A 27,514-nucleotide genomic window follows, 5' to 3' on the forward strand; every position below is an offset into this window, starting at 1 on the left:
GCTCAGCAGTTTAGAGCCTCCTTCGGTCCAGGGTGTGATCCTGGAGACCCAGGATCAAGTCCCACTTCGGGCTTCCTGCATGGAGCCTGCTTCTCCCTCTGCCTGTGCCTCTGCCTCTCTCTCTCTCTCTGTCTCTCATGAATAAATAAATAAAATCTTTTAAAAAAAGAAAAGAAAAAAAAAGATATAGTAAGTTTATTATTAAGATTAATTTCATTTGCTTTTTACTTTTTTAAAATATGGCTACTAAACTTCACAATTCCTTATGTGGCTTGCACCATGTGCTAGACAGTGCTGGGCTAGGTAGACATGATGATCCATCAACAGTAACTGCCACAAAGGAGTTAAGTTGGGAGACCAACTTTCATATTTTATTCTACTCATGTCACTTTGGTACCATTTATAATTTTGACATTTTTCATGTAAACAATGAATATAAATTGTATAATTAGGAAGTATTAACTAAAAAAAACAAAATCTGGTTCTTGTTAGATAAAACATCTATCTGTTGTTATTCAGCACTAATTTACTAAAAAAATGTTTCTTGAAAATATTCTTTGTGGGCAGCCCTGGTGGCTCAGCGGTTTAGCGCAGCCTTCAGCCCAGGGCCTGATCCTGGAGACCCCGGATTGAGTCCCATGTTGGGCTCCCTGCATGGAGCCTGTTTCTCCCTCTGCCTGTATCTCTGCCTCTGCCACCCCCTCCCCCTTCTCTCTGTGTGTGTGTCTCTCACGAATAAGTAAATAAAATATTTTTTAAAAAGAAAATATTATTTGTAGAAAGTCCTGCATTATCTACATTTAATGAGATAAATATTTGTAAAGTATTTGTACCCGGAAGGACTTTATACGTGAGTAGGGGAGATGTCATTAGAAAAAAAGCAGAAAGTGGAACCTGCCCCAGGAGAGCTAGCAAGTAGGAAAACAAGGGGCAGGAGAGATGACACATCATCCAAAAATACTAGCTGACCAGGGCAGCAGTGAGCCAGCATTGGAAGAAAACAAAAAGCCGGAGTTTGGCTCCTCCTCACTATCCCAAGTCCTCTTGATCCTCCCCCTACCTCCTTGTGGGCAGCCGAGTTGGACTCCCAGAAGCGTTGCACTTTGCTGAAGGTGACATTTGTACAGTCCGAGAGGCCGCTCAGGAAGGTGCCGCTGGACTTCTCCGTGAGAGAGGGGGCCGCCTCTTCTTCCATGGCCGTCTCTGGGGCTTCCCTTTTGCCCAGACGCAAGGACCCTGACTGCAGCTCATTATGCAACTTCACCGCATCAACTGTCAGGTCACTTTTTCCTGAAAACAGGAGGCACAGGTGAGGCCCTCGCTTCTACCCCAACTTCCTTTTGGCCAGGATCCACCCGTAGGACAGACACTAGTCACGTACAGGCCCCCAACCTGAGAGGCGGAATTCTGAACCTGGCCTGCCTCATCAGCCCACTATAAGCCTAGAACTCAGCAAACGCATACAGGGCACCCTCCGGGTCAAAGTGTCTGCTTCCGTGTCCCGACGGCTTAGGTGCGGGAGGGGGCCGGCGTGGGGGCTGCACGCAGGGGTTTGGGAAGTAAATGCCGGTGAAAACACCTTGTAAAGAGTCCCCCACAGTTGATTATAGCCAAGTCCCAACTCTGACAGCCGTGGCATCCAGAGCTACTCATTTCCCTACTGTGGACTCAATTTCCCCATCTGTCAAAAGGGAAGGGTGAGTCTTTACAGCAGGCTCCACGTGCCACGTCCTAGAAGAGAGGTCCAACGCCCGGGCCCCGGAGCCTCCAGAGAGGCCCAGCTCGTCAGACCCCGGCCGGCTCGCCGGTCTCGACCCCGCTAACCTGAGGGCCGGCTGAAGAAGCGGCTGCGAGCGGCCTGGCGGTGGCGGCAGATGGCAGGGTTGCTGTCGCTACTGTGGCCTTTCTTCCAGCGTTTCAACTTGGCCGAGACACCCGAGGGCAACTTTCCCGAGCGACCCATCTCGACGAAGCCACCACTCAGCTTACAGCACCAGCCACCGGAACCTGGAAACACGCGCAGAACCCACGTGGACCCGCGACCGCTTCACTTCCTCTTTCTCTGACGTAACTTCCGGATTCGCGTCTGTTTCTATGGCGAAATAGTCAACATCCGGTTTTGCGTTTCCTCTAGGCTCCGGATCCTTGAGCGGTTCCGAGCGGGTTGGTTGCTAGCGAGTCGCTAGGGCTTATCCTCCCCTGGCCACAGCTGTGGGTTCTTACCCTTATAAAACTAGAATTACTTTGCAGGTTAAAAGACGATCACACGTATATTTATATTATTTTTTAACATCTAATTTCGAAAGTAAAGCTTGGAAACAAATTTATTTGAAAGAGTCAAAACCTGGCCAGACTTGAAAGAGTGAAACCTCGGGGAGTTTGTCCTGAAACGAGAAAAAAGCAGCCCATGATGCTCTAAACTCTGCTTCTTTTCTTTTCTTTTTCTTTCTTTTTTTTTTTTGTGTTTTTTTGTTTTTTTGTTTTAAGATTTTATTTATTCATGAGATACACACAGAGAGGCAGAGACATAGGCAGAAAGGGAAGCAGGCTCCCTGCGGGGAGCCCATTGCACGACTCTATCCCAGGACCCCAGGATTACGCCCTGAGCCGGAGGCGGTCGCTCAACCACTGAGCCACTCATCTGAAATAAATTTTTTCAGATTTATTTATTTATTTGAGCGAGAGAGAGTGCCTGTGCGTCCGCGAGTGGGAGGGGCAGAAGGAGAGGGAGAGAGCGAGCATCTCAAGCCGACTTCATGCTGAGCGTGGAGCCCAGCGTGGAGCTCGATCTCAGGACCCTGAGATCACAACCTGAGCCAAAACCAAGAGGCGGAGGCTCAACCAACTGTGCCACCCAGGCGCCCCCTGCTTATTTCTTTCCTTCTTTTTCTTTCTTTCTTTCTCTTTCTTTCTTTCTTTCTTTCTTTCTTTCTTTCCTTTCTTTCTTCTCTTTCTTTCTTTCTTTCTTTCTTCCCTTTCTTTCTTTTCTTTTCTTTCTTTCTTCTTTCCTTCTTTTTCTTTCTTTCTTTCTTTCTTTCTTTCTTTCTTTTCTTTCTTTCTTTCTTTCTTTCTTTCTTTCTATGAGAGACACAGAGAAAGAGGCAGAGACACAGAGGGAGAAGCAGTCCACAGGGAGCCCAACGCAGGACTTGATCCCAGGACACCGGGATCATGCCCTGAGCCAAATGCAGATACTCAACCGCTGAGCCACCCAGGCGTCCCTACTTACTTTCATTTAGTACTGGGGGCACCCAGTTGGTAAACCACCCTCCCTCATGGCAGCACTCAGTCCTTCTCGATCATCTCTTCTAATCCCACATCAGAACCAGCAGTCATCCTGATTTGATCTCCACTCCCCTTCGACCCTCCCCAAAATTGTTTAGCTGGAACCCAAACTTTATTTATTTATTTATTTAGGAACCCAAACTTTAAAAAGATCTCTCCCTCCCCTGTTTTGGGGTGCAGCATTCCAAGATTCCTCTGGAATTTCCTCCTCCACTTCAAATCAACAAACCTGATTTGTCAAACTATGGGTAGATCCTGGTGAGTTGTTTTGTTAAGTAGGCTCCACACCCAACATGGGATTTGAACTCACAACCCTGAGATTAAGAGTTGCATGCTCTACTGACTGAGCCAGACCAGTATTCCCCCTGGTGAGTCTTGGCCGATTAGGGTTTAACATATTTGTTTAACATTTTTTTAGCTCCCACTGAAAAAGACACTACAGTAAGTCAAATTTCCAAATGAACTAGAAGTCAACAAAATTTTTGTATACTAAAAAACCCTTTTTTGTATACTGCTTCTTTCACTTGATACGTGAATGTTTCCCCTTGCTATGGTCTGAATGTTTTATCCCTGAAAACTCCCTATGTTGAAATCCTAAGTCCCAAATATGATGGTGTTAGGAGATGGGGCCTTCGGTAAATATTTAAGTCACGAGGGTGAAACCATCATCTAAGGAATTGGTGTCTTATAAAAACAATTCGAGAGATCCCTAGTCCCTTCCATCATGTGAAGACACCCCAAGAAAGAGCTAGCTATAAACCAAGAAGTGGGCCCTCACCCAAACCATGCTGGCACCCTGATCTTGGACTTCCAGCCTCCAGAACTTTAAGAAATAAATTTCTGTTGTTTATAAACTACCAAGCCTATGTTATTTTGGTATAGCAGCCTGAACAGACTAAAGGTACCTTTTATTCTTAAATATCCTTTTGCACAGATGTTTCTCACAACTGGTTGATCTCTGTGAAGCTTGTGAAAAACATAGATCCACCATATACATTCCATGAAGACAGGGATGTTGCCTTTGTGACTTCCCTTCCCAAGACTTGGAAGAGTACGTGGCAAGTACTGTAGTCACTCAACAAATTACTGTTGAATCAATGAGTATATGTGTGTTGTGGAGGAAAGAAGACTAAAACAGGGGCACAAATTATAGAAATTCAAGGATAAATGTAAATATCAATAACTGAAATTAGTCTTTACTTAGACAAACTGAGATACCCTTTACTACACAGATAGAAACACAAAGCTCAAAACATACACTTCTGAGGGAGTTAAGAAGTACCAAAAAGTGGGACGCCTGGATAACTCAGCAGTTGGGCAACTGCCGTTGGCCCAGGGTGTGATCCTGGAGTCCCAGGATCGAGTCCTGCATTGGGCTCCCTGCATGGAGCCTGCTTCTCCCTCTGCCTATGTCTCTGCCTATGTCTCTGTGTGTGTGTGTGTGTGTGTGTGTGTGTGTGTGTCATGAATAGATAAAATCTTTTTTTATTTTATTTTTATTTTTATTTTTATTTATTTATGATAGTCACAGAGAGAGAGAGAGAGGCAGAGACACAGGCAGAGGGAGAAGCAGGCTCCATGCACCGGGAGCCCGATGCAGGATTCGATCCGGGGTCTCTAGGATCGTGCCCTGGGCCAAAGGCAGGCGCCAAACTGCTGCGCCACCCAGGGATCCCGATAAAATCTTTTTTTTAATAAAATCTTAAATCTTAAAAATCTTAAATCTTAAATCTTAAAAAAAGTTCCAAAAAGTGAATTTTGGTCCAAGAACCAAAAAGCTAGAGATGGGGAGTGAAGGGAAGGCTGAGATGAAATTCATGAAACTGTAGTGTTGGTGCTAGAAGTTGGCACCTGAGGGGTCATCCAGACCACGGGTGACACCCAGTCAGGGTCAATACTTTTACTGCTCTGTAGTAAAACAACCACAGTCTAGTGATGCTGATATTCAAATACCCTTTCTTTTACAAAGCAACAGTGAGACTAAATGGAAGATTCCACCCCCAAAAAAAGAGAACCCCACTATTATTTGCCAAAATAAGGAGTTAGCAACATTTTGTTAGGTCTTCTACTTTTATTTTTTTATTTACTTTTTTTATAGAGGGGAGAAGGGACAGAGGGAAACGAAGAGAGAGAATCTTAAGCAGGCTACATACCCAGTGCAGAGCCTAACACAGGGCTTGATCTCACAACCCTGAAATCATGACCTGAGCCAAAATCAAGAGTTGGACGCTTAACCAACTGAGCCACCCTTCTCCTTTTAAAAACAAGTTTCGTCTGTAAGCCAACTTTTCATTAGAATATCTGAACCAATTTGTTTTGTCAAGTCCAGAAAGATGAAGTAATTTGCACAAGTTTCCACAGCATAGTAGTTTATTCAGTGAAACACGGAAAGAAGTAACCATAAAGGAAAAGATTGATAAACTGGAATACATTAAATGTAAGAAATTTTGCTCACAGGGATGCCTGGGTGCCTCAGGGGTTGAGCACCTCCCTTTGGCTCAGGGCATAATCCTGGAGACCCGGGATTGAGTCCCACATTGGGCTCCCTGCATGGAGCCTGCTTCTCCCTCTGCCTATGTCTCTGCCTCTCTCTGTGTGTGTCTTATGAATAAATAGTCTTTAAAAAAAGAAATTCTGCTCACGAAAAGATACCATAGGGAGCACTAAGAGGCAAGCCAGAGTGAGAGGAGATATTTGCAATACATAAAACTGACAGACAAGTATGGTGGAATATAGAAAGAAATCCTACAGATTAACAAGAATGAGGTAGACAGGGCAGCCCCGGTGGCTCAGTGGTTTAGTGCCGCCTTCAGCCTAGGGCGTTATCCTGGAGACCTGGGATCAAGTCCCACGTTGGGCTCCCTTCATGGAGCCTGCTTCTCCCTCTGCCTGTGTCTCTGCCTCTCACTCTCTCTGTGTCTCTCATGAATAAATAAAATCTTAAAAAAAAAAAAAGAATGAGGTAGACAATCTAATAAGAATGGGCAAGAGACATGAACAGGCACTTCACCAAAGTGGATATCCAAATGGCCAATTAACATATGGAAAGATGCTCAATCTCATTAATCAACAGAGAAATGCAAATTAAAATCATAACGAAATGCTATTATACACCCACCAGAATCACTAAAATTAGAAAGACTAGCAATACTAAGTGTTGGTGAGGATGTGGAGCCACTGGCCACACATGCAACTGGAGGGAATATCGACTGATAAACCCACTTTTGTGTGGTAGTATCTAGTAAAACTTAATATATGCCTTCTCTATAATCCAGAGATTCACTTCTGAATGTATACTCAACAGAGATCTATCTTTATATGCATAAAAGACATATATGATATATGATAGTGTTCATAATATCCAAATACTGGAAATGACCTAAATGTCCATCACCAACAGAATGGATTATAGAATACTGATATAATGAAATAATATTCAACTATACAGTTAGAGAACAAGGAAACTACTGCTACATGCAATAGCATGTATTATCTAAGTTGAGCAAAAGACCCCAGACACAAAAAAATAACATTTTGCATGATCCCACTTAGAAGTTCACAACCAGGCTTTGCTACTCAACATATAGTATTAGAAGTCAGGATAGCAGTTGCCATGGTGGTAGTAACTGAGAGTGGGCACAAGGGGTGTGGTAATATTCTTAATTTTTTTTTATCAGAAGTGAATTTACGTGGATGTCTTCACTGTGTGATAATTCATTAGCTATGCACTTATAATTTGTGTGCCCCTTTGCCTTTTGTATATGTTATTATATATACACACACGTATATGTATACATGTATAATATATGTTATATATTACATTGGTTTACTAAAAATAGAAAGTGTCCCTGACATGCAGAGCAGAGAGAGCACAAAGACTGTTAGTGTGAGGAAGTGTCATTGTAGGGAAGATAACTCAGTGCGGACTCTGGACACTGTACCCCCAGCCCTGAGAGTCAATGCACCACTTCTGACAGAGCCCACTTCTGGGACACAGGCTGCGATCTGGGCAGTAAGACTGAGAAAAGGGAACGGGTGGCCTGAGGAGGAAGAGGAAGCCGAGTTTGGAAACTGTTGTAAGCAACCTGGTGCTCATGACCTGAGGTCTAGATGTGGGAACATTCACTGAGAGAAGACATAGAAAGTATTGGTTAGATTCTGGACTGCTTTCCCGTATGACACTGGGCAGGGATTTAACCTCTCCGAGTGTCCGTTTCATAGTTTGTAAAGCGGTGATAATAATACTGAACCCACTGAGATACTGTGAGGATTCAATATGAAAGAAAGTGTGTGTATCAAAATATGTACAACTCCAAAAATGTTAGCAGTACCCTGCGAAGGGTGTGGTGGTGAACTTCTGCCACCAGAGGGGGCTCTGCAAGCAGCCAGTTAAAGCTGAAACCTTAGAGAGAGGCGGTATCATCCAGTGGCTGGGATTTTGCAAATCAGACGGGGAGATGAAGAGGGCCAGGCTAGTGGCAGCCTTCCCATCATTTGCCTGGACAGCAGACACCTGCTGGCCTGCTAACCGAGTCTGCTAAATCATAACTGGGTACAGCCTCTGGATGAACCACCTGTCTGGAAGTGGGCTGGCCTTCCATCTGGAAGCATGTGCTCCGAGCCTCCTTCAGAAGATGGTGTCAGGAGGACTCGAGGCATCCAAATGACTTGAGCATACTTTCTCCCACTCTGCACAACTAGGGAGCAACTTTGCTGTCCCCGAATTCCAGCAACGTCTTCTATCCAGAAGAATTAGCTTTCTCTATGATAATCCATACAATTTATGGCCAATTAATTTCACATTTGTAGGATTGGTCCTGTAGACCTCAGGGTCTCTTTTTCTGCTCAATTAATTTCACATTTGTAGGACCATCTGTGTTAGACTCCAACTACTATCACTTGCTGTCTGACCTTGAGCAAGTCACCTCACGCTGTAGGTCTGTTATCCTCAGCTGTAAAATGGGACTAAGAATGCTTACCCATAGGGTACATGAGAACTAAATAAGATAATACTTGTAAAGTGCTTAGTGCACTGCCTGGCACTTAGTGAGAAGGCACTAAACATGAGCATGAGCTAATTATTATTATTCAAAAATCTCTTCTTGGGCAGCCCCAGTGGTGCAGCGGTTTGCCGCCGCCTGCAGCCTGGGGTGTGATCCTGGAGAGCCGGGATTGAGTCCCACATCGGGTTCCCTGCACGGACCCTGCTTCTCCCTCTGCCTGTGTATCTGCCTCTCTCTCTCTGTGTCTATGAATAAATAAATAAAATCTTTAAAGAAAAAAAAAAGCTCTTCTTGAGTTCCAAAACACTTTCTAACCTATTATCTAACTGAGGAGGACAGAGCAGTGTCCTCATTTCACAAACGTGGGAAGGTGATTCCTGGGGCTTCAGTGACATTCCCAAAGTCACACAGCTGGTCAATGGGCAAAAGTCAAGAGATCTGACCCTTAGCCTAGGAGCTCCCTCTGTGGAGGGAACAGGGCTGCTGCCCCCAAAGCACTGAGCCCAAGGCCAACAGAAAGGCCATTTTTACATCGATGGGGCTGTTATGTGTTATGACACTGGGCAGGAGGAAAGGGAAGTTGAGGCTTTGCCTCTTCCCCCAAACCAAGAGGAAGCAGATGTTTTGGTTGTTTAATGTAGGGCTCAAGTCCTGGGAGAGGGAGGAGGGTTTTGTCATCCTCGGCAACCTGTCATGACCCAGGTGGTGGAGTCACAGCTGCTTCGAGCATTGTCCTAACTGCTGGAGCTGTGTCAAAGCCCAGGCTACAGACATAGGCAAGACTGTATTTGGAGCCACATCCCAGGTATGACTGGGGGCAGATGGCTGAACTCTGCAAGCCAGAGTTTCTCACTTGAAAATGGGGCTGCCATCCTGAGGTTAAAATAAGATCATGCCCACAGAAGGTTTAGCCCCATGCCTGGCATGTCACTGTCACAGAAGGCTGCATGTCCCTCAGCTTCTGGGGCATTTGGCCAAAGAAGAGCTTTGAAGAAGAGCTTGCTTCCTAGACTAAGTCTGAGGGGATGAGCGAATGGCCTGGTGTACTAGAGAGGACCCCAAACTGTGAAGAGGACTGAAATCTGGGCATAGCAGATATGTTCTTACTCAAAGAGGGGACTTCCCCCAAATTGGAGTCCACCCTTGTTTACCACCTAACGGTAGGTGTATATGACAGGCAGAAGGGGGTTTGGGTGCGCCATGCCCCCAAATTCATTCTTACTCCGAAATAAGGCATTTACCCACCTTTTACTTCCACCCCCCATTCTTGTCAGGGCCTCTATCAGGAATGAATCGTGTGCAGCTGCTATAACAAAGACCTCAAGATAGTGGCTTAAACACACAGGATTAATTATTCCTGTTCAGCAAATTAGGAGGTAGGCGGGCAAATCCAGGCTAATACAGTGGCTCCATACAGTCCTCAGGGTCTGAGGCTTTCTCTCTTTTTCTGCTCCACCCTCCATAGTGTGTGACTTCCATCTTCGGGTCACCTCATACTCCAAGATGGGCTGTAGGAGTTCCAACCATCACATTCACAGTCCAGGCTGAGGCCCAGTCTCAGTAAGATGGAAGCAAGGAAGAGCCAAGAGGGGCGTTCCCCAGGCAAGTCAGCTCTCTTTAAGCCAGTTCTGCTCACATCTGATTGGCTAGAATTTAGCAATTTGGCCAAACTTAACTGCAGAGTGGCCGAGAACTATATCCTCTCAGTTGGAAACATTGCAGCCCACCCCTTCCCCTACAGTAGGAATTCTGTTGCTAAGGTAGAAGGAAAGAACTGATATCAGGTAGGCAATGAGCAGCCTTGGAATCTCAGCTAGGTGTTGAGAGGATTGGTTCTGATCAATTTAACTCAATTACATATGCAAAAGTTATTTTTTGAGCACTAATTATATGTAAGACACTGTGCTAAGTAAGTATATAGAAGTATATAAAGACACTTGAAGGCTCTCATTCTGCTCTTAAGAAGCCTACAGGTTAAGGGGTACCTGGATGGCTCAGACGCTTGACAATCTGATTCCTGGTTTCCTCTTGGGTCACGGTCTCAGGGTCATGGAATAGTCTCAGGTCAGGCTCCAAGGCTCCAAGGGAGTCTGCTTGGGACTTTTTCCCCTCTCGCTCTGCCCCTATCCCACCCATCCACCCCCTTGCTTGCGCATGCAGGTGTGTGTGTGTCCCGTGCTCTCTCTCTCTAAAAATAAATAAATATAAATAAATCTTTAAAAAAAGAAAGAAGAAAGAAACCTACAGGTTACTGGTGCTGAGACAAGCACAAAATCTTTCAGTCTTCTCATTTGTAAATCAAACATGTATCTAATTCTTTCCAGGACCTTGGAACTTGAATGTTCACTGAAGCTCAATTCTTAGAACTGCATTTTGCTTCCCTGCCGCCTTCATTTTTTTTTAAGATTTTATTTATTTGAGAGAGAGAGAGAGAGAGAGAGCACGAGTGGGGGTGAGGAGCAGAGGGAGAGGGAGAAGCAGACTCCCCACTGAGCAGGAAGCCTGATGTGGGGCTCAATCCCAGGACCCAGAGGTCATGACCTGAGCCAAAGGCAGACACTTAACTGAGCCACCTAGATGTCCCTTCTTGCTTCGTCCTTGACTGTTGGACCCCCTGAGGACAGGGATGGAGTCTGGTCTGCTCTTGTGCCATCAGAGCCTTCCTCAGTGTCTACACATAGTAGGTGTGCAATACTTCTATTTAGCGAATGAATACATGACATAAGCAGAGCTCAGCTGGAGGCACAAGAGAGGTTCGGGTAAAGCTTCGGGGATCCAACAAGACACCCCTGTCCAGAGTGGCTTCATCTTTGATGAAGAGGTGACTTTGCAGAATGAAACTGGCCAAGCAGATTGGGAGTAGATCCTGAAGGGCCTGAAGGTCAGAATAAAGAGTCTGCATTTTATTTTATGATTTATTTTTATTTAAAGATTTTATTTATTTATTCATGAGAGACACAGAGAGAGAGGCAGATACACAGGCAGAGGGAGAAGCAGGCTTCACGCAGTGAGCCTGACGCGGGACTCGATCAAGGGACTCCAGGATCATGCTCTGGGCTGAAGGCAGGCGCTAAACTGCTGAGCCACCCAGGGATCCCAAGAGTCTGGATTTTAATAAGGAGTTTTTTACACATTGCAATCTGGGAAAACAAGGTAAGGGGCTTGTACTTTAAAGTATTGGTCCTCATTTATTCATCTGACCAATATTACTGCTGAGTGTATCGGGCATTGTGGTGGAGAAGGGGAGAGGAAGGTCACATTTAGCAAATGTCTCACCTGTACCCTCCTGCCACATCCTCACAACCACGTTGTGAAGCAGGCGCTATTTTTTTTTTTTTTTTGAAGCTGTATTGTTACTCTTTGATTGTTAAGGAATCCAGTTCTGTGACTGTCCAGAAGCCCAGGCTAGGTTAACATTGATGAGTTCCTGGAGGTAATTACACTCCATTCTGGACTTGTGGAGATAGCCACTGTCTTCTCCCTCTACCTTAACTGAAAACCCAGACCTGGGAGGCCTCCATCACCACCCTCCTACTCCTGGAAGGGGCCTAGTAGGTGCTATTTATCCACATTTTACAGACGGGAAAAACAAAACTGGGAAAAGTCACGTAACTTGCTGAAGTTCTCAGCAGCGCTAAGGGGTGGATTTGGAATTGTAACTTGGCTTGTCCCCCGGTTCTGTCCTCCACAATGACCGGTTACAAAGAGATGAGAGTAGCCTCGTTCTCCATGCAGTGCTCACAGGCTGGTTGGAGAAGCAGCAAAGGCAGCCGGGCGATGAGCAGTGCAATCATCCAGCTATGCCCAGGGCTGTGGGAGGCCCCAGCCTGGCAGGGAGTGGTTGGCCCTAGGAGGTGAGTCAGAGACAACTTTGGGGTAAGGGGACTGTCTTGGTCTGTTTGGGCTGCGATGCCCAAGATCAAGATTCAGCTGCCCGCATTCGGTGTTGGGTGAGGGTCACTTCCTGAGTCATAGACTGCTGTCTTTTTGCTGTGTCCTTACAGGGCCCAAGGTGCCAGGGAGTTCTGTGGGGTCTCTTTCCTAAGGACACCAATCCCATTCATGAAGGCTCTGTCCTCAGGATCTAATCACCTCCCAGATGCTCCACCTTGCAATCCCATCACACTGAGGGGTGGCATTTGGGGAGGAGGGACATAAACAGTCCATTGCAGTGATGTTGGAGCTAAATCCTGTAGGAAGAGTCTGAGTTGACCAGAAAGGTGATGGTGGAGGTACAGGCCAAGGGAACAGCAACTGTAAAGGCACAGGGGCCAGCAGGAGCACGAGATGTGTGCTCCAGAGTCAGGCAAGACTGGAGTCTGGAGTCAATGGATGCCGATTAGAGACTACTACACCAGTTCAGACAAGAAACGATGAGGTCTGACACTAAGGCTGTAGCAGTGGGGTAAAGAGGAGGTGACAGATTGGAAAATGTATTTAGGAGATAGGATGGTCAGCCCTTAGTGGCTGACCAGTTATGAGGGCTGAGCAGGGTTGCTGTATGTGGTTGTGCAAGCTGCGCACTGCCTAATTTCCCAGCTGATGGATTTGCAATCCAGTCTTCATTGGGTTTTGTCTAGAAGAGTTTGCCTTTTTTTAATTCACCAGCAACACTGGAGCAATGGCCCTAGAAGTGAGGATAAATTACTCCCAGGAAGGGGATTTTCCAGAACATGAGTGTGTCTGTGGAAGAGACCACCTCCCAATATTTGAAACAAAAAGCTGAATCTATTACTTACAGAGAGCAGAGCAATGTCTGTAGGGTGCGATCTCCCTGAGGGGGAGCAAGGATCTTCTATAAGGTCCTGGGAGGTATGAAGGTCCATGATGGACCTACTTCCAGGAGGCAGAGTTTAGGGACTGGTTGGTGATGCAGAGCATGGCTGTTGCTGATGGGCTGGCTTACTGAAGTGTGGTCACTGAGGCAAACTCATTGTTCAGTAAGAGAAAAATAAACTGTCATTGATTGAATGGTTTAAAACCCTTTGCTGTGGTTACTCATTGCCATGGCAACAGGACAATCTTTGGAAAATAGGAACTTTTTTCCTCAAGTGACGGCTAACTCAAACCATTCGCCCTCCCAAGGGCATTTCACTTTAACAGTGGACCATGTTTGCTCAAGGCAATAGATCTCCAGAGGATTTAGAGGCTGTCTGGGGTGAGGCTTCTGCCTGGTCCAGGCTGTGGCAGGAAGGTTGGGCATCCATCACCTCACTCCAAAGTCCTGGGGCTGGGTGTTCCCCAGACAGGGATCAGGGAGAAAAACCGGTTGCACAGCCAGGAAGGCCCTGGCCTAGGGTCACCTAAGAAGTCACAGATGGGGCCTAGGTGCCTGACTCCCTGCCATTTGTCTGGAAGGAGACGTGAGGCACCTAAAGACAGGGTTTGGGTCCTAAGGCCAGACCTTCAAGTTTTTTGTTTCTTTCTGTTTTTATAAAAGATTTTATTTATTCATGAGAGACACAGAGAGAGGCAGAGGGAGAAGCAGGCCTCCTGAAGGGAGTCTGATTCAGGACTGGATCTCAGAACCCTGGGATCATGACCTGAGCCAAAGGCAGATGCTCAACCACTGAGCCACCCAGGTGTCCCTCTCATGGATTTTTTAAAGCAGCTTTATTGACATATAATTCACATACCATCTACTTCACTCATTTAAATTGCACAATTTAATGTTTTAGTTCACTTCATGGATATGTGTAACCATCACCACAGCCAATTTTAGAACATTTCATCACCTCACAGAGGAACTCTATGTGGCCCCCCCATCTCCCAGCTCTAGGCAAGCACAAATCTACTTTCAATCTCTATCGCTTATCTCTTCTGGACATTTCATAGCAATGGAATCACATATTATGTTACCTTTTGTGCCTGACTTCTTTCACTTAGCATACTATTTTCAAGGTTCATACAGGCAGCACACATCAACGCTTCATTCCTTTTTATGGCTGAATATTCCACGGCATGGATGTATTGCATGTCGTATATCCATTCATCAGCTGATGGACACTTAGGTTGTCATTTGGGCTTTTGTGAATAATGCTTTTATAAACATTTGTGTATGAGTTTTTGTGTGAATGTTTGCTTTTATTTCTCTTGAATATACACCTAGGAATGAAATCACTGCTTCAGAGGGTAACACCATGTTTAACTACTTAAAAACTCATGTGAGTTTCTGATTGTTGTTCTTTCTTGTCCACATTTCTTAGGCCAGACAACCCTGAGCTGACTCCTGCTATCACCTCCAGGAGATAGGCATTTCCTCCACTGCCGTCAGAAATATGACAGCCACCAGCTCCCCTGCTCTACCCCTAGCAAAATCCTTAGCAGGCATATTGGAAACCTGGTTGACCACCTTGCTGTTGGCTGACAGGTACCTTTGATAACTTTCCTCAGTCAGTTAGTAAGTAGTCACCAAGTACAGACATAAAAACATCTCTGACATACGTATTGAATGTACATGCACGGCCATGATCATACATCCCTCAGATCTCATACAGCTGGTGGACCCAGGGGCCCAGCTGTGTCACTCTGAAGTCCTTCACAGCATTCAGACAGAGGCCATGCTGCCCACAGGCTGCCAAGCCATGACTTAATATTCCTGCATCAAGGATACAGAGGCAAAGCCTGCTTGGAGGGGTCTTGGCTCCAGGATTCCTCAACAGTCTTACTGAACTTCCTCAGAAACATACAGCAGTCCAGATGCTTCCACCCACCCTGTCTTCCTCTTCTTCCTTCACTTGGGTCACAACTCTGTCATTTCCTGTCTCAGGCATTTCCCCTAATACATTTCATGCAAATCCTGTCTGGGCAACTGCTTCTCAGAGATGCTATACTAACTCATCCCACTAGTCTCTCATCATTCACTAAACTTAATATGAACTATTCACAAATAACAAAGTGTCTGTCTTGTACTTAGAATTTTTTTTAAGATTTTATTTATTTATTCATGAGAGACACAGAGAGGCAGAGCCACAGGCAGAGGTAAAAGAAAGCTCCATGCAGGGAGCCCCATGTGGGACTCGATCCCTGGGCTCCAGAATCATGCCCTGATCTGAAGGCAGATGCTCAACTGCTGAGCCACTCAGGCGTCCCAGAAATTAACCCAAAGAAACAGACTAGGAAAATGGTTCTAGGTGAAAGAAAGTAGAAGGGTCAAAAAGATTTGTCTATTGCCCCGATTTGAGCAGTTTTATCATTGTAGTTATGACATGCAGGGCCTCGAGGCAGAGCCCCCCGCCCCCAGTGGTTCTTTTTATTTTTTATTTTATTTATTTATTTATTTATTTATTTATTTATTCATAAGAGACATAGAGAAAGAAGCAGAACATCGGCAGAGGGAGAAGCAGGCTTCTTGTGGGGAGCTTGATGCAGGACTCTATCCCAGGGGATCATGCCCTGAGCCAAAGGCAAACACTCAACCATGGAGCCACGTAGGCATTCCCCGAAGGCTGGGTTTTGAGGACAGAGAAGGAAGGGGGTGGTCAGGGGAGTTGTAGGAAGCCACAAGTCCACAGCAGTGCTGTTGTCTATTCCAGCCACACTAGTTCCTGCTGTTTATCCTCAGATGGCAGCTACAGAGGGTTGGACAGGACTTTCAGGCCTTCTTGAAGCACTCTTCCTTTCTTACAAGCCCAGAGTCCCAGGGCACTAGCTAGGATCACCTGGGCTCACTCTCTCTCGGAGATAGAAATCCTGTCTTCCTCAGACAGCAGCTGAGCTGGATGTCTGCACAGCAGGCCATGAACTCATATGATGTTCCACAGGTAAGGACCTGGAGTGTCCTGCCAGGTGTCCTTGTGGGCCAGACGACAGCTGCCCCTCTTCCACCCCTCAGAGAACTTGGTCTGCCTCACTTCCACTCAAAATTAGGTCCTTCTTGGAGCAGCTGAGTGGCTCAGTGGTTGAGCATCTGCCTTTGGTTCAGGGCGTGATCCCAGAGTCCTGGGATCAAGTCCCATGTTGGGTTCCCCATAGGGAGCCTGCTTCTCCCTCTGCCTGTGTCTCTGCCTCTCTCTCTTTGTGTTTCTTGTGAATAAACACAGAGGCAGAGACACAGGCAGAGGGAGAAGCAGGCTCCACACAGGGAGCCCAACGAGGGACTTGATCCTGGGACTCCAGGATCACGCCCTGGGCTGAAGGCGGCGCTAAACCGCTGAGCCACCTGGGCTGCCCTAAAGTCTTTTTTTTTTTTTTTTTAATTGGAGTTCAATTTGCCAACATATAGCATATCACCCAGTGCTCATCCCATCAAGTGACCCCCCTCAGTGCCTGTCACCCAGTCACCCCAACCCCTGCCCTAAAATCTTTTAAAAAATAAAATAAATTGGGTCCTCTGAATGTTTGGTGCTTGATAATAGAGTTGCATTTCTGTGGAAAAAATAAATGGGGCGGGAAGACTGAGAGAGGCCTTTATTGTTTTAAGGAGCAGTGGAGGGTAATAGGGCTGTGCCCACTGATTAAACTTATCTGAGTTTTTGTAACAGCTTGACCAACAAGCTGCTTGGTTGAAAGCTGCTACCGTCCCGAGAATTTCCCTAGGTCTGGGGAATTAAAGCACTGTGTTGCAGGGGAACCTATCTGCCCGAAGAGTTTGGGGTTTTGAGGCTGGCTGGAGGCCTCAGGTGGAGATCAGGGCTTGTCATTAATGACTGTGCCTGGCCCAGGAGGTGACAGCTAAGAGGAGTCTGGAGCACAGATCCTCCTCCCCACTCTCCAGGCAGGAAGAGGGACTTATTTGGCTACAGTTGTTCCCTACAGGGCAGTGACGGGTTGCGAGCTATGAGGTAGGTCCCTCAGGTTGCTCAGGTTGCTCCTAGAGCTGGACCCCAGCGGCAATCAGCCCTGCACTCCTACTTTGTTCTCAAGAAGTATGAATTCCCTCCTATATCCACGCAGTTCTTTAGAAGGGCCCAGGAATCAACCGTGACAAATGTCTTCATGTTATGTGTTCAGTAGAGATAACAATTAAGATGGAAAAAAAAAAAAAAAAAAGTAGTTGAGGGCAAACCCGGCTGATTTATCCTTACCTTCGACTGACATTTGAGAAATCTCCTTGGTTTGAGAGGCTCTAAGCTTCTTCCCAGATTTGTGATGCTATGATTGTAGCTGAGTGAACCCACATCTCTGCCCAGAATTCTGGCTTCAGGCTGCAAAGCAAAGCAAGCCTTCAAGGTCTTCCCACAGTGCTCCCCATCCCCCTGCTCTCCTACTCTCCGGATCTCTCCAGGTTTCTAACTCCCTTCCTGACACTGCAAGCCCCTACTTTGAGGCCCTTCCCGGTGGATCACCTGTGATTTCTCACTGATGAATCTGGCCCCCTGCTCATCTCCTGCTCTTACTGACTGGTTCACTTCACTTTCCTCCTCTGTTACCTGTGAACTGGGGGTAGCAGGAGGTGGGGGTAGCAGGAAGTGGGGAGTTGCAGGGGAGTTGCAGGTCTCTCCCAGCCCTGACACTCAGGGACACTCAGAGTCTACCAAGGGCAAAGGCATCATTCTAACTGCATGTGTGTGGAGGTGTGTATAAGATAGTAAAAAAAAAAAAAAGTTAAGGTGACGTGCCTGTCCTCAAGGAGTTTCTAGTCGAGTTGATCTGATGTCTACCTTAAAGAGCTTCCGATGATTTAAGGAAGATATACATATTTTTAAATATTTTATTTATTTATTCATGAGATACACAGAGAGAGAGAGAGAGAGAGGTAGAGACACAGGCAGAAGGAGAAGCAGGCTCCACGCAGGGAGCCTGACGCGGGACTGGATCCTGGGCCTCCAGGATCATGCTCCCAGCTGAAAATGGTGCTAAACCGCTGAGCCACACAGGCTGCCCTGATATATATATTTTTAAAGATTTTATTTATTTATTCATGAGAGACACAGAGAGGCAGGGACATAGGCAGAGAGAGAAGCAGGCTCTATGCAGGGAGCCTGATGTGGGACTCGATCCCAGGACTCCAGGATCATGACCTGAGCCAAAGGAAGGCGCTCAACCGCTAGGCCACCCAGGCGGCCCTAAGGAAGATATCCTATAAGTGAGGTGCATAAAGTTATCAGAGTTCCCCAGAATTCCAAGGAAATGAGAGATGCCTTCTGGAGGCAGAGGGGGTTAGTAAAGGAATAAAATAGGATTCCCAGATTCTTTCTCAAGGCTGGTGGTACAGATGCCTTTGGCCCCCTGCCCCAAAGTATCCTAGTTACCCACCTATTCCAATCCTGGTGGGTAAGGCATCCCCTACCAGGCACCCTGCTAGAAGGGAATCTGTCCATGGTCCCCCAGACTCATACATTTCTAAGTGGTGCCCTTCATTAAATCTTTTTGCTTTCTTGATCACACTGCTAATAAGATTATTGTTAGCAATGTATTTATTGTTATTATCTTGACTATTTGTTAGGCAGCACAGTGCTGAATGCTTCCCATGCATCATCTCACTTATTCCTCACAGCATCATTTTAGATGGCTATGAATATGCTTATTAACACGGTTTACAGATGGGGAAAATGAGGATGAGAAGTTAAGTGACCCATCTTAGGTCTCATGGGTAATCAGAAACAGAGTCATATTTGAACTCAGGTTTCTTCCCATTTATACCTCCTACTTATTGCATAAATGTGAGACCTCAACTAGACAGAAGCACAGAAATCTTGAAGCTGGGAGCAGGGTAAGGAGAAAGGGACATGGCAGGATCTATGACTGCAAGTAAGGATTAGGGCCAAGGCAGAGAGACAAAAAGTACAATCTGAGGAGCCAAGGTTAAGTCTGTAAAAGCTCTCCCTGAGAGAGCCTGGGTGTCAGGGTTGGGATGACCAAACATTAGGAACAAGCAGAGGGAGAACCTCCAAAGACAGAGTCTTTCAAGGATCCCCACGTGGGCCATGCTGGGAGCTTGAACAGGAGGCCTTCCTAGGTAGTTCTCCCCTTGTGGCCCTAGGATTCTGTAAGCTCTAGGTGTGGCTTTTAGTGCTGGACCTTCACTGGTCATCTCTCTGGTCACTGAATTCCATTTTCTCCCAGCTGTAGAGGAGGGGGACAGGAGTGTTGTCGTTAGAGGGCACCCTAGGCCCTTGAACTGCCTGGGTTTGAGTCTTGGTTTCTCTTCCACTTCCAAACTGTGAATTCGGACACTTTATGTCCCTGATCCTGAGCACACAGGGATTTGGGAGACAGCCTCGGCTTGCATCCTGAGTCCTATAACCTTGAGTCCTCTTTTCCTCATGAGTAAAAAAGGAAATATAATACCTGCCTCATAAGATCATTATGAGGATATGAGGATTAAATGAGTTAATGTTTGTAAAGAACTTATAACACTGGGTGTTACATAGTTTTTTTTTTTTTTTTTGAGAGCATGTTTTTAACTTCTAGAATCTGTTAAATACCGCACACAGCACAGTTCACTGTTAGCTGTTTACCTGTGGGTCTTACTTGCGCTCCATTTGCTATGAAGGGCAGAACACGTTCAACCCATCTCTGGCCCCGGCCTCAGACTGACTCCTGGTTTGGTGCACAGTGCACGGCTACTGACTGAGCACCTTCCAGGTAGTGGGCACCAGCTGTATTTATTATGGCCACTCACCAACGAGGCTGGCGAGGCCAAGAGGCTGCCCAAAGGTACACAGCAATACAACGAAGAGTGAAGATTCGAACACAAGTGTGTGAATCAAACTCCGCGTTCGGATGCAAAAGTAACCCGGCTCAGCTAAGCGCGGTTATGCAAATGGCCTGTGAATAACTGCGGCACCCGGGCGGCGCGGCGGCTCTCGGACGCCACGGCGGGCACGAGTCAAGTCCCGCCGCCTCCGGGCGCTTACGTGCGCTCCGTGACCGCCGCGGCTGACGAGCGGCCGCCGGCCGAGACCGCATGCGCCCTGGCGCCCTCGAGCGCGCCCCTCCCCCCGGCGGCCGCAGCGCGGTCCCCGGGCGCATGCGCACACCCGGCGGGCGGAGGGCGGCCCCGAGCGAGGGGAAAGATTTGGGCGAGCGAGTGCGCGGGAGCCGGGCGGCGGGGTGCGATCGCGCAGGCGCGGCTGGGGCCGGGCAGGGACTCCGGAATCTCGGCTAGCCCCGGTCCGCATCGCACGCCGAGCCGCCGCCATGGCCGCGTACAAGCTGGTGCTGATCCGGCACGGCGAGAGCGCTTGGAACCTGGAGAACCGCTTCAGCGGCTGGTACGACGCCGACCTGAGCCCGGCGGGGCACGAGGAGGCGAAGCGCGGCGGGCAGGCGCTGCGAGGTGCGGAGCGGGCCGGGCTTGTGGGTGGGGGCTGCGGAGGCCCCGGCGCGCGCCGCTCGGTGGCGGGCGCCGCTGGTGGGGGCCGCCGGGCTCGCCCCCGCGCCCTCCCGGGCGGGGGGCGACCTTGGGTTTCAGCTCCCGGGCAATTTATTTTGCAATTGACCAAATGGGCCCAGATTGCGGGGGGTGGGAGGGTCGACTTGCTCAAGGTCATCCGGTGGAGTGAGGGGCCGCGCCGGGAAGAGGACCGGGGGGCCGTCGGCCCGGAACGCACAGCGTTCTCCACGACACCACCTTGGGAAATTCTTCCATTTTCTAGTCGGAGGATGTAGTAACTCGGTGACGGGTTATTACGTTGGATGCCCGGTGTCTCCAGCAGCCCTAACCGAGCCTTTTCCAGAGGCGGCCGCGGATTCTTGCGAAGCGTCAGGCCACACGCTTTTTCTGGCTGTGGGGGAGTAACACGGCGCCGGGGGGCCCTACGGGCCTCAGAAATCCACGTACTTACGTAGGCCTTTGCTATTCAGCATCCCCCAAATCCTTCGTCCAAAATGCATCTACAAGTGTGATTGAGCGAATGAATGAAGGAAGGAGGGAAGGATTTGAGTTGATCCTGTGCACGATTCCATAAAGTAGATTTTATCCCCCTCCTTTCTGTCCCTCTTTATGGTTGGCAACAGTGAGAATTGTTACAGATGACTCGTTCAAGGTCGTATCTTTTTATTCCTAGTCCATCCCGCTTGCTTCAGTTGTGGGTTGGGTAACAGGTAGAAGCTGGGCAAAGGTGGAAGTGGTGGCAGTGAGATAAACTCGCCTTACCCAGGCGTGCCTCGCTTTGGGGGGTAGCTCTCTGTGGTTCTGGAATGCTTTTATAAGGAGGCATTCTCAGCTGCCAGCAACTTGGAGAATTTCTCGGGTCTGAGGAGCTGCTTCCATTGATGATTAGGGCAGATCCCGCCCTGCTGCCTTCTAACCTCTGGACATAGAAGCAGCCTTTTAAAAGGGTCATTGATGCCTGATGTGGAAGAGGCATTTGACCTCATGTTACTCTAGCTTCTTGCCTTCACTGTAGATCCTTTGAAATTAAGCAAAGTTTTGGAAAGTGTGGGAAATGTAATCCTGCTGGCTGTGTGCATGAGTGCTTTGGGATGGCCTGGTGTGACTTACATTAGGAGAGGCTGGGAAAGGGAAGGTGCTGGTGAAGGAGGCCATTTTCTCTCCTGTCTGGCAGGAAGAACTGTATGGTCTGTGGTGGTTTGCTGAGGTCTAGCCCAGGACAAAGATAATTTCAGCTGTACCCTAAAACACCAATGAAATGGTCAAACCTTAACAGAGCCTATTTCAGGTGTTTTAAGTTTAATTTTAGTAATCTCTACACCCACAGTGGGGCTCAGTCAGACCCTGAGATAAAGAATCACATGCTTTTGTGACTAAGCCAGCCCCCCTCTTTTAAAGTAAATGTTGGTAGCATTAGTTAGAAAAATCTCGCTTAAAATCTTAGTATCTGTTATGGACATCACAAATGATTTTATTAAAAAAGACTAAAAGCAGAAATATGAATGGTGAAGACCATTATGAATAATGTAAGAAACCTAAAGTAAATAGATTCTTCAGAGCTTTTTTTTTTTTTAAGATGTTATTTGAGAGAGACCGTGAGAGAAGCACATAAGTAGGGGGGGAGAGAGAGAGAGAGAGAGAGAGAGGGAGAGGGAGAAGCAGACTCCCCTGCTGAGCAGGGAGCCCAACTTGGGGCTTTACCCCCAAGGATAAAGGATTGTGCACTAAGAGGAAGGCAGACGCCCAACTGATTGAGCCACCCAGGTGCCCCTCTTAAGTGCAAATCATAGTAGGGTTTATAACCTCTTGAATTGTTTCAGGAAGAAGCTAGTGAGAAGTGTTTCCCCATGCCATCTTCTCTCTGGGGGAGGATGAGGTCCACACCACATCATAGACCCCAACCCTGGGAGTGTCCTAGCCTATGCTTTTATTTAATGGGCAAGTTAACGGAAGAGGCCTTAAGAGTTCTCTGGTTAAGAATCCCAAGGGGAACTAGTTTTCTCCTTGGGGACCTATTTGTACATCCAGCGGGAGGACCTCCATTGCAAGTGGAAATAATTGCAATGAAACAGCCAAATTGCAATGAAACAGCCAGTAGCTTTTCAGCATGGGAGATGAGGCTTGCACTTTGGATGGTTGCTTCCCAGTGACTCAGCCTTTTATTGGGGAGGGAGCCATTCCTCCCCTGAGTTAGGGAGGAGATGGTAATAGAGTCTACTAGGATTTGTCTTGAGGCTCAGTGATAAGATTTGTCATCTTTTCCTCTGTGGTTACTGTAGTGATGGGTTTCCTGGTGATTAATTGTCCCTTCCCCCATCAGCATAGTTCTTATAGGTCTCATTCTCAGTTGAATGACTGGCAGGAGAATTCACTTCACGTTGCATTAATTACTGTTGGCAATCTCAATATGAGGCAATACCCAGGAAGGTTTGTGCCGAATTTCAAAGAGGGGCTTGTAGCCTCATGGAGGAAAACACTACATAAAGAAAGGGCCATCTCCGTATTAAAGTGGGAGGGGGAATAATCTGTCATGAAATATGAAGATGAATTGTTGGTTGGGGCAACATAACTCTTGATTACCACCCCTTAGTAAATAACTACTGTGTATGGAGGATTCATTTATAAATGAATCAGAGCACAGCATTTGCTCTTTCTGCTCTTTATCCAGAGAGTGGTTTCTCCTAAACTTAGTCCGGCAGTTGACCTAAGTAGGTACAGGCTGGCACTTGACTATAGCAGAAAGAAACTGGATTAAGAGATTGTGGTGTGATCTCCACTCCATAGTGAAAATATAATTTCAGGCAACAAACTGATATTTTAATCAGCATCCTCTAAGAGCTCTTGCTGTGTCCTGATTGTTAGGAATTTAAAATCTATTTCCCCTAGACAAGAAGTCAGGACTGAAATATATTAGTAATTATTGGTCAGAAGTGACTGTTTTAACTAAAATATAAACATCCAGATCCTTAGGGGTTAGGAAAGTATGGCAGGAGCTAGAAACGGTAGTTATGAATTGGATTTTTGGGGGATCATACAGCCTGGGTTTTAATCTCTCATGTATAAGCTGTGACCTTAGATGATTTGCTTAACTCTAGAATGGGTTGTAATGACTGTTATAAAGACAAAACAGAATTGTCCGGTGTATTTACAGATTGTAAGCCCTCTGTAAATATTGGCTATAAAGAAATTCCAAGTTTTTAAGCATCCTTTTCTTGAAATAAATGAAGCAGAAATAAGTTCTTAAAATGGGCTTAAGCTCACAGCATTCTGGGATTTAGGATAAGCAGCACAGATGGCACAGATTAGCTACTTGACAATATGTTTAGGTCTTGGGTTAGATAAGTTATTGTAAAACCCACTGGGAGCCATGTTGTCAACTAGAACATAAATCAAGTTTTACCTTCCATGAAGGTGCAATAATCTTTCCTTGCTAGAGTATACAGACTAGTTAAACGTATATGTGAGAAAATTCTGATTCCAGAGTGGACCTGATTAACTTATCACTTTGAACTTATGATTCCCAGATGCTGGCTATGAGTTTGATATCTGCTTCACCTCAGTGCAGAAGAGAGCAATTCGGACTCTCTGGACAGTGCTGGATGCCATTGACCAAATGTGGCTGCCAGTAGTGAGGACTTGGCGCCTCAATGAGCGGCACTATGGGGGTCTGACTGGCCTCAATAAAGCAGAAACTGCTGCCAAGCATGGTGAGGCCCAGGTAAAGATCTGGAGGCGTTCCTATGATGTTCCACCACCTCCAATGGAACCTGACCATCCCTTCTACAGCAACATCAGTAAGGTATGTATGGACAAAATAGGGGTTTGGTTCACTCCACCTAGGACCGTGGATTAGAACCCTGGCCACGAGCTTTTTATTAGTATCTGCCTAGTCCCATTGAGCTTATAATGATAGTGTTAATTGTAATTCCTCTTTTCCAAGGAATGACCTTCACTTGTTAAAAGATTTAGTTGATAGTTCTTTATCTAAGAATATATCTCCTTTTTTATATCTCCACTGATCTCCTTTATAAAATCCATCCATAGTTGTTGGGCTTTCCTAAGCCAAGTGCAAGATTAAGTGAATTGGGAAGAGCCTTGTGCTTTTTTTTTCTCTTAGTTTCTTTTGAATGATTAATCTTCCCAATAGTGGGTAATGGTGGTAGGAAGAGCAGCAAGATAGTAATTATCCCCTTTGCCAAATGCTCAGCTCCATTCTTTGCCCTTGTGAGAGACTTTCATCCATCACTTTGACCCCTCAGGGGATGAGGAGTGGGCAGGACAGATGCAACTGCTACTAATTGGTGAGTATGGATTTTTTTGTTGTTTAGGATCGCCGGTATGCAGACCTCACTGAAGATCAGCTACCCTCCTGTGAGAGTCTGAAGGATACCATTGCCAGAGCTCTGCCGTTTTGGAATGAAGAAATAGTTCCCCAGATCAAGGAGGGGAAGCGAGTACTGATTGCAGCCCATGGCAATAGCCTTCGGGGCATTGTCAAGCATCTGGAGGGTATGTACATTTTTTAGGGGAACCCTCAAGGAAGGATACAGCAAAATTGTCACTAATCAGGGACTTATTTCATGCAAAGGAGACCTTCAGGAAAAGGCTAGACATTGATAGCCTTGGAGGTAGTCTAGATTGACTCCTAGTCATTCTACCCATATTTCTTTTTTTTTTTTTTTTAAAGATTTTATTTATTTATTCATAGAGACAGAGAGAGAGAGAGGCAGAGACACAGGCAGAGGGAGAAGCAGGCATCATACAGAGAGCCCGATGTGGGACTCGATCCAGAGTCTCCAGGATCACGCCCTGGGCTGCAAGCGGCGCTAAACCGCTGCGCCACCAGGGCTGCCCTCTACCCATATTTCCTCAAAGCATCATAGACCTGTTGGGTGCTTGTTCTGATATGCAAAGCTTCAGGTCCTCCTTCAGACCTGATGCATAAGCTGTATCTGTTACCCACATAATTCACGTACACATTATAGTTTGAGATGCTTACCTTTAGGCTAGGACTGCCTGTTGAAACTACTGATAAAAATCCTCCTTAATCACAACCTGGGGGGCAGCCTGGGTGGCTCAGTGGTTTAGCGCCACCTTCAGCCCAGGGCATGATCCTGGAGACCTGGGATTGAGTCCCACGTCAGGTTCCTTGCATGGAGCCTGCTTCTCCCTCTGCCTGTGTCTCTGCCTCTCTCTCTGTGTCTCATGAATAAATAAATAAAATCTTAAATCACAACCTGGTACAACTTCACACATGAATGTCAATTTGCACCTTAAATTGTTTCACCTGGAGGCCTAGAGGCGCAGGTGTGATTTTTTTGGTAGGCTGGATGGACTACTACATAGGACATTTGAAATGTGTATGGGCCTGCTTCGCTGTGGGTTTCCAAACCCCTCTTTGGGAGAGAGATCTCTGGTATTTTTATCTTGCTTTTCAGTGGCTGAGGAATAAGTATCGGAGGCATTCTTTGGGTGATTGATCTGTAATACAGATCATTACTGTTACTACAAATATCAGAAAAGTTTTTTCTTTTTTTTTTTTTTTAAAGTTGTCTTGTTTTAATTCCTGCAGGGGTGACATGGATTTGTGTCTTTCTTGGCTGGCTGATCATGGTGTGTATTTTCAGGTCTTTCCGAAGAGGCTATCATGGAGCTGAACCTGCCAACAGGTATTCCCATGGTCTATGAATTGGACAAGAACTTGAAGCCCATCAAGCCTATGCAGTTCCTGGGGGATGAAGAGACCGTGCGTAAAGCCATGGAAGCTGTGGCTGCCCAGGGCAAGGCCAAAAAGTAAAGGCGAGCAGGCAGATTGCTTTCCTGAGGATACCTTCCCTGCCCATCCCATTCCTCTGCACTTCTTCCCTGCACATGTCACACTGACCGCATCTGTAGGCATCTTAAGTTTTAGCTGCAGATGGGGACCAGTGGCTCCTAATTTTGTTTAGCCATTTTGTTTCTTGCACCCGCTCCCTTCATATATTCTAGTCAAATGGCATGGGTCCTCAGTCCAAGCTGAGAGAAGACTCGTATCCAAGAGTAGAGAATTAGAAACTCTGGGGTTTTTGTTACTGCTTTATTACTAAGGACCTGCTTGAGTAGGGGATGGGGAGAAGCCATGCTAGGTGTGACCAATGAGAAGCAAGAGAGCTTATGTGTATTCCCAGGAGCTAATCCTGTACTATTCTGTAGTCAGGTGAGGGCAGTGTGTGGTGGGCTCTAGTCATTCCAGTGGAAGATGAATGTAACCTGCATGGTGATTAAAGCAGTTATTTCCCCTCTGACCCCAAAGAGCTGGCTCCAGAAGATTGGGATCAATCTGAATGTTTTATGTGTTGCATTTACTTTTACAAAAAAAAAAAAGTATATATATATACACATATATATATTAAAAATACAAAACAAAACCCCATCTGGGGTTTCTAGTGGCGGTTGAAATATTCCCACATGTGATCATCCAAAAATAAGCCATTCCTCACACCAACGTGGGATAAACTCCTTGACTTCCAAGGTCTAGGAGTTCATCCTGCTGTGTGTTTTAGAATCCCTCCCCTGCCTTAATGTTTTATGGCAGTGAAATGCCTCTTGATCATGTCCAAGTGTGTCTTTCAACTGTATCTATTTCTGACCATGTTCCAGTTGCTTGGCCCTGCCACTGGGGCCCAGTACTCATTGTGAGCATAACTGTACTAAATCTTTTTTCCAGATCAGTATAATAAAGGAGTGATGTGCAATATCTTCTGTGTGATATAGTGATACCTCTTATCTGAGGTCAGCTTGAACATTAAACTTGAAATGTCTCTCATTACCAAGTGCTTGTATGACAGAATAAGAGCTTTAGGATAACCAATCACTTTATACAGCCTGGTCCCAAAATGGCGTATCTTACTAGGTTTTCCACCTTAGGTTGGGGAGCTAAGGTGGGGGTGGGCAAGTCTGGGCTGAA

The 27,514-nt window shown here is 46.5% G+C and overlaps 2 protein-coding genes across 2 annotated transcripts in view; one reads left to right on the plus strand and one right to left on the minus strand.

Moving 5' to 3' along the window:
• The window catches only part of RRP12 (ribosomal RNA processing 12 homolog), a 30,711-nt gene extending 28,615 nt beyond the window's left edge, over positions 1 to 2,096 (minus strand). The window contains exons 1-2 of the mRNA XM_025991353.2: positions 1,825 to 2,096; positions 1,061 to 1,290 (exon numbers count right to left, since the gene is read on the minus strand). Coding sequence (XP_025847138.1) covers positions 1,061 to 1,290; positions 1,825 to 1,963 — 369 coding nt within the window. The 5' untranslated portion in view covers positions 1,964 to 2,096. The remainder of the gene's footprint in view (positions 1 to 1,060; positions 1,291 to 1,824) is intronic.
• An 18,087-nt stretch (positions 2,097 to 20,183) lies between these two features.
• Positions 20,184 to 27,304, plus strand: PGAM1 (phosphoglycerate mutase 1). The gene is made up of 4 exons (XM_025991365.2): positions 20,184 to 20,511; positions 24,093 to 24,367; positions 24,897 to 25,077; positions 26,196 to 27,304. Exons 1-4 carry the CDS (start codon positions 20,373 to 20,375, stop codon positions 26,363 to 26,365), a joined length of 765 nt encoding a protein of 254 aa, XP_025847150.1. The 5' UTR covers positions 20,184 to 20,372; the 3' UTR covers positions 26,366 to 27,304.
• Positions 27,305 to 27,514: the final 210 nt, after the last annotated feature.

Source organism: Vulpes vulpes, chromosome 15 (assembly GCF_048418805.1).
Source record: "Vulpes vulpes isolate BD-2025 chromosome 15, VulVul3, whole genome shotgun sequence".
NCBI classification, from domain to species: Eukaryota; Metazoa; Chordata; class Mammalia; order Carnivora; family Canidae; genus Vulpes; species Vulpes vulpes.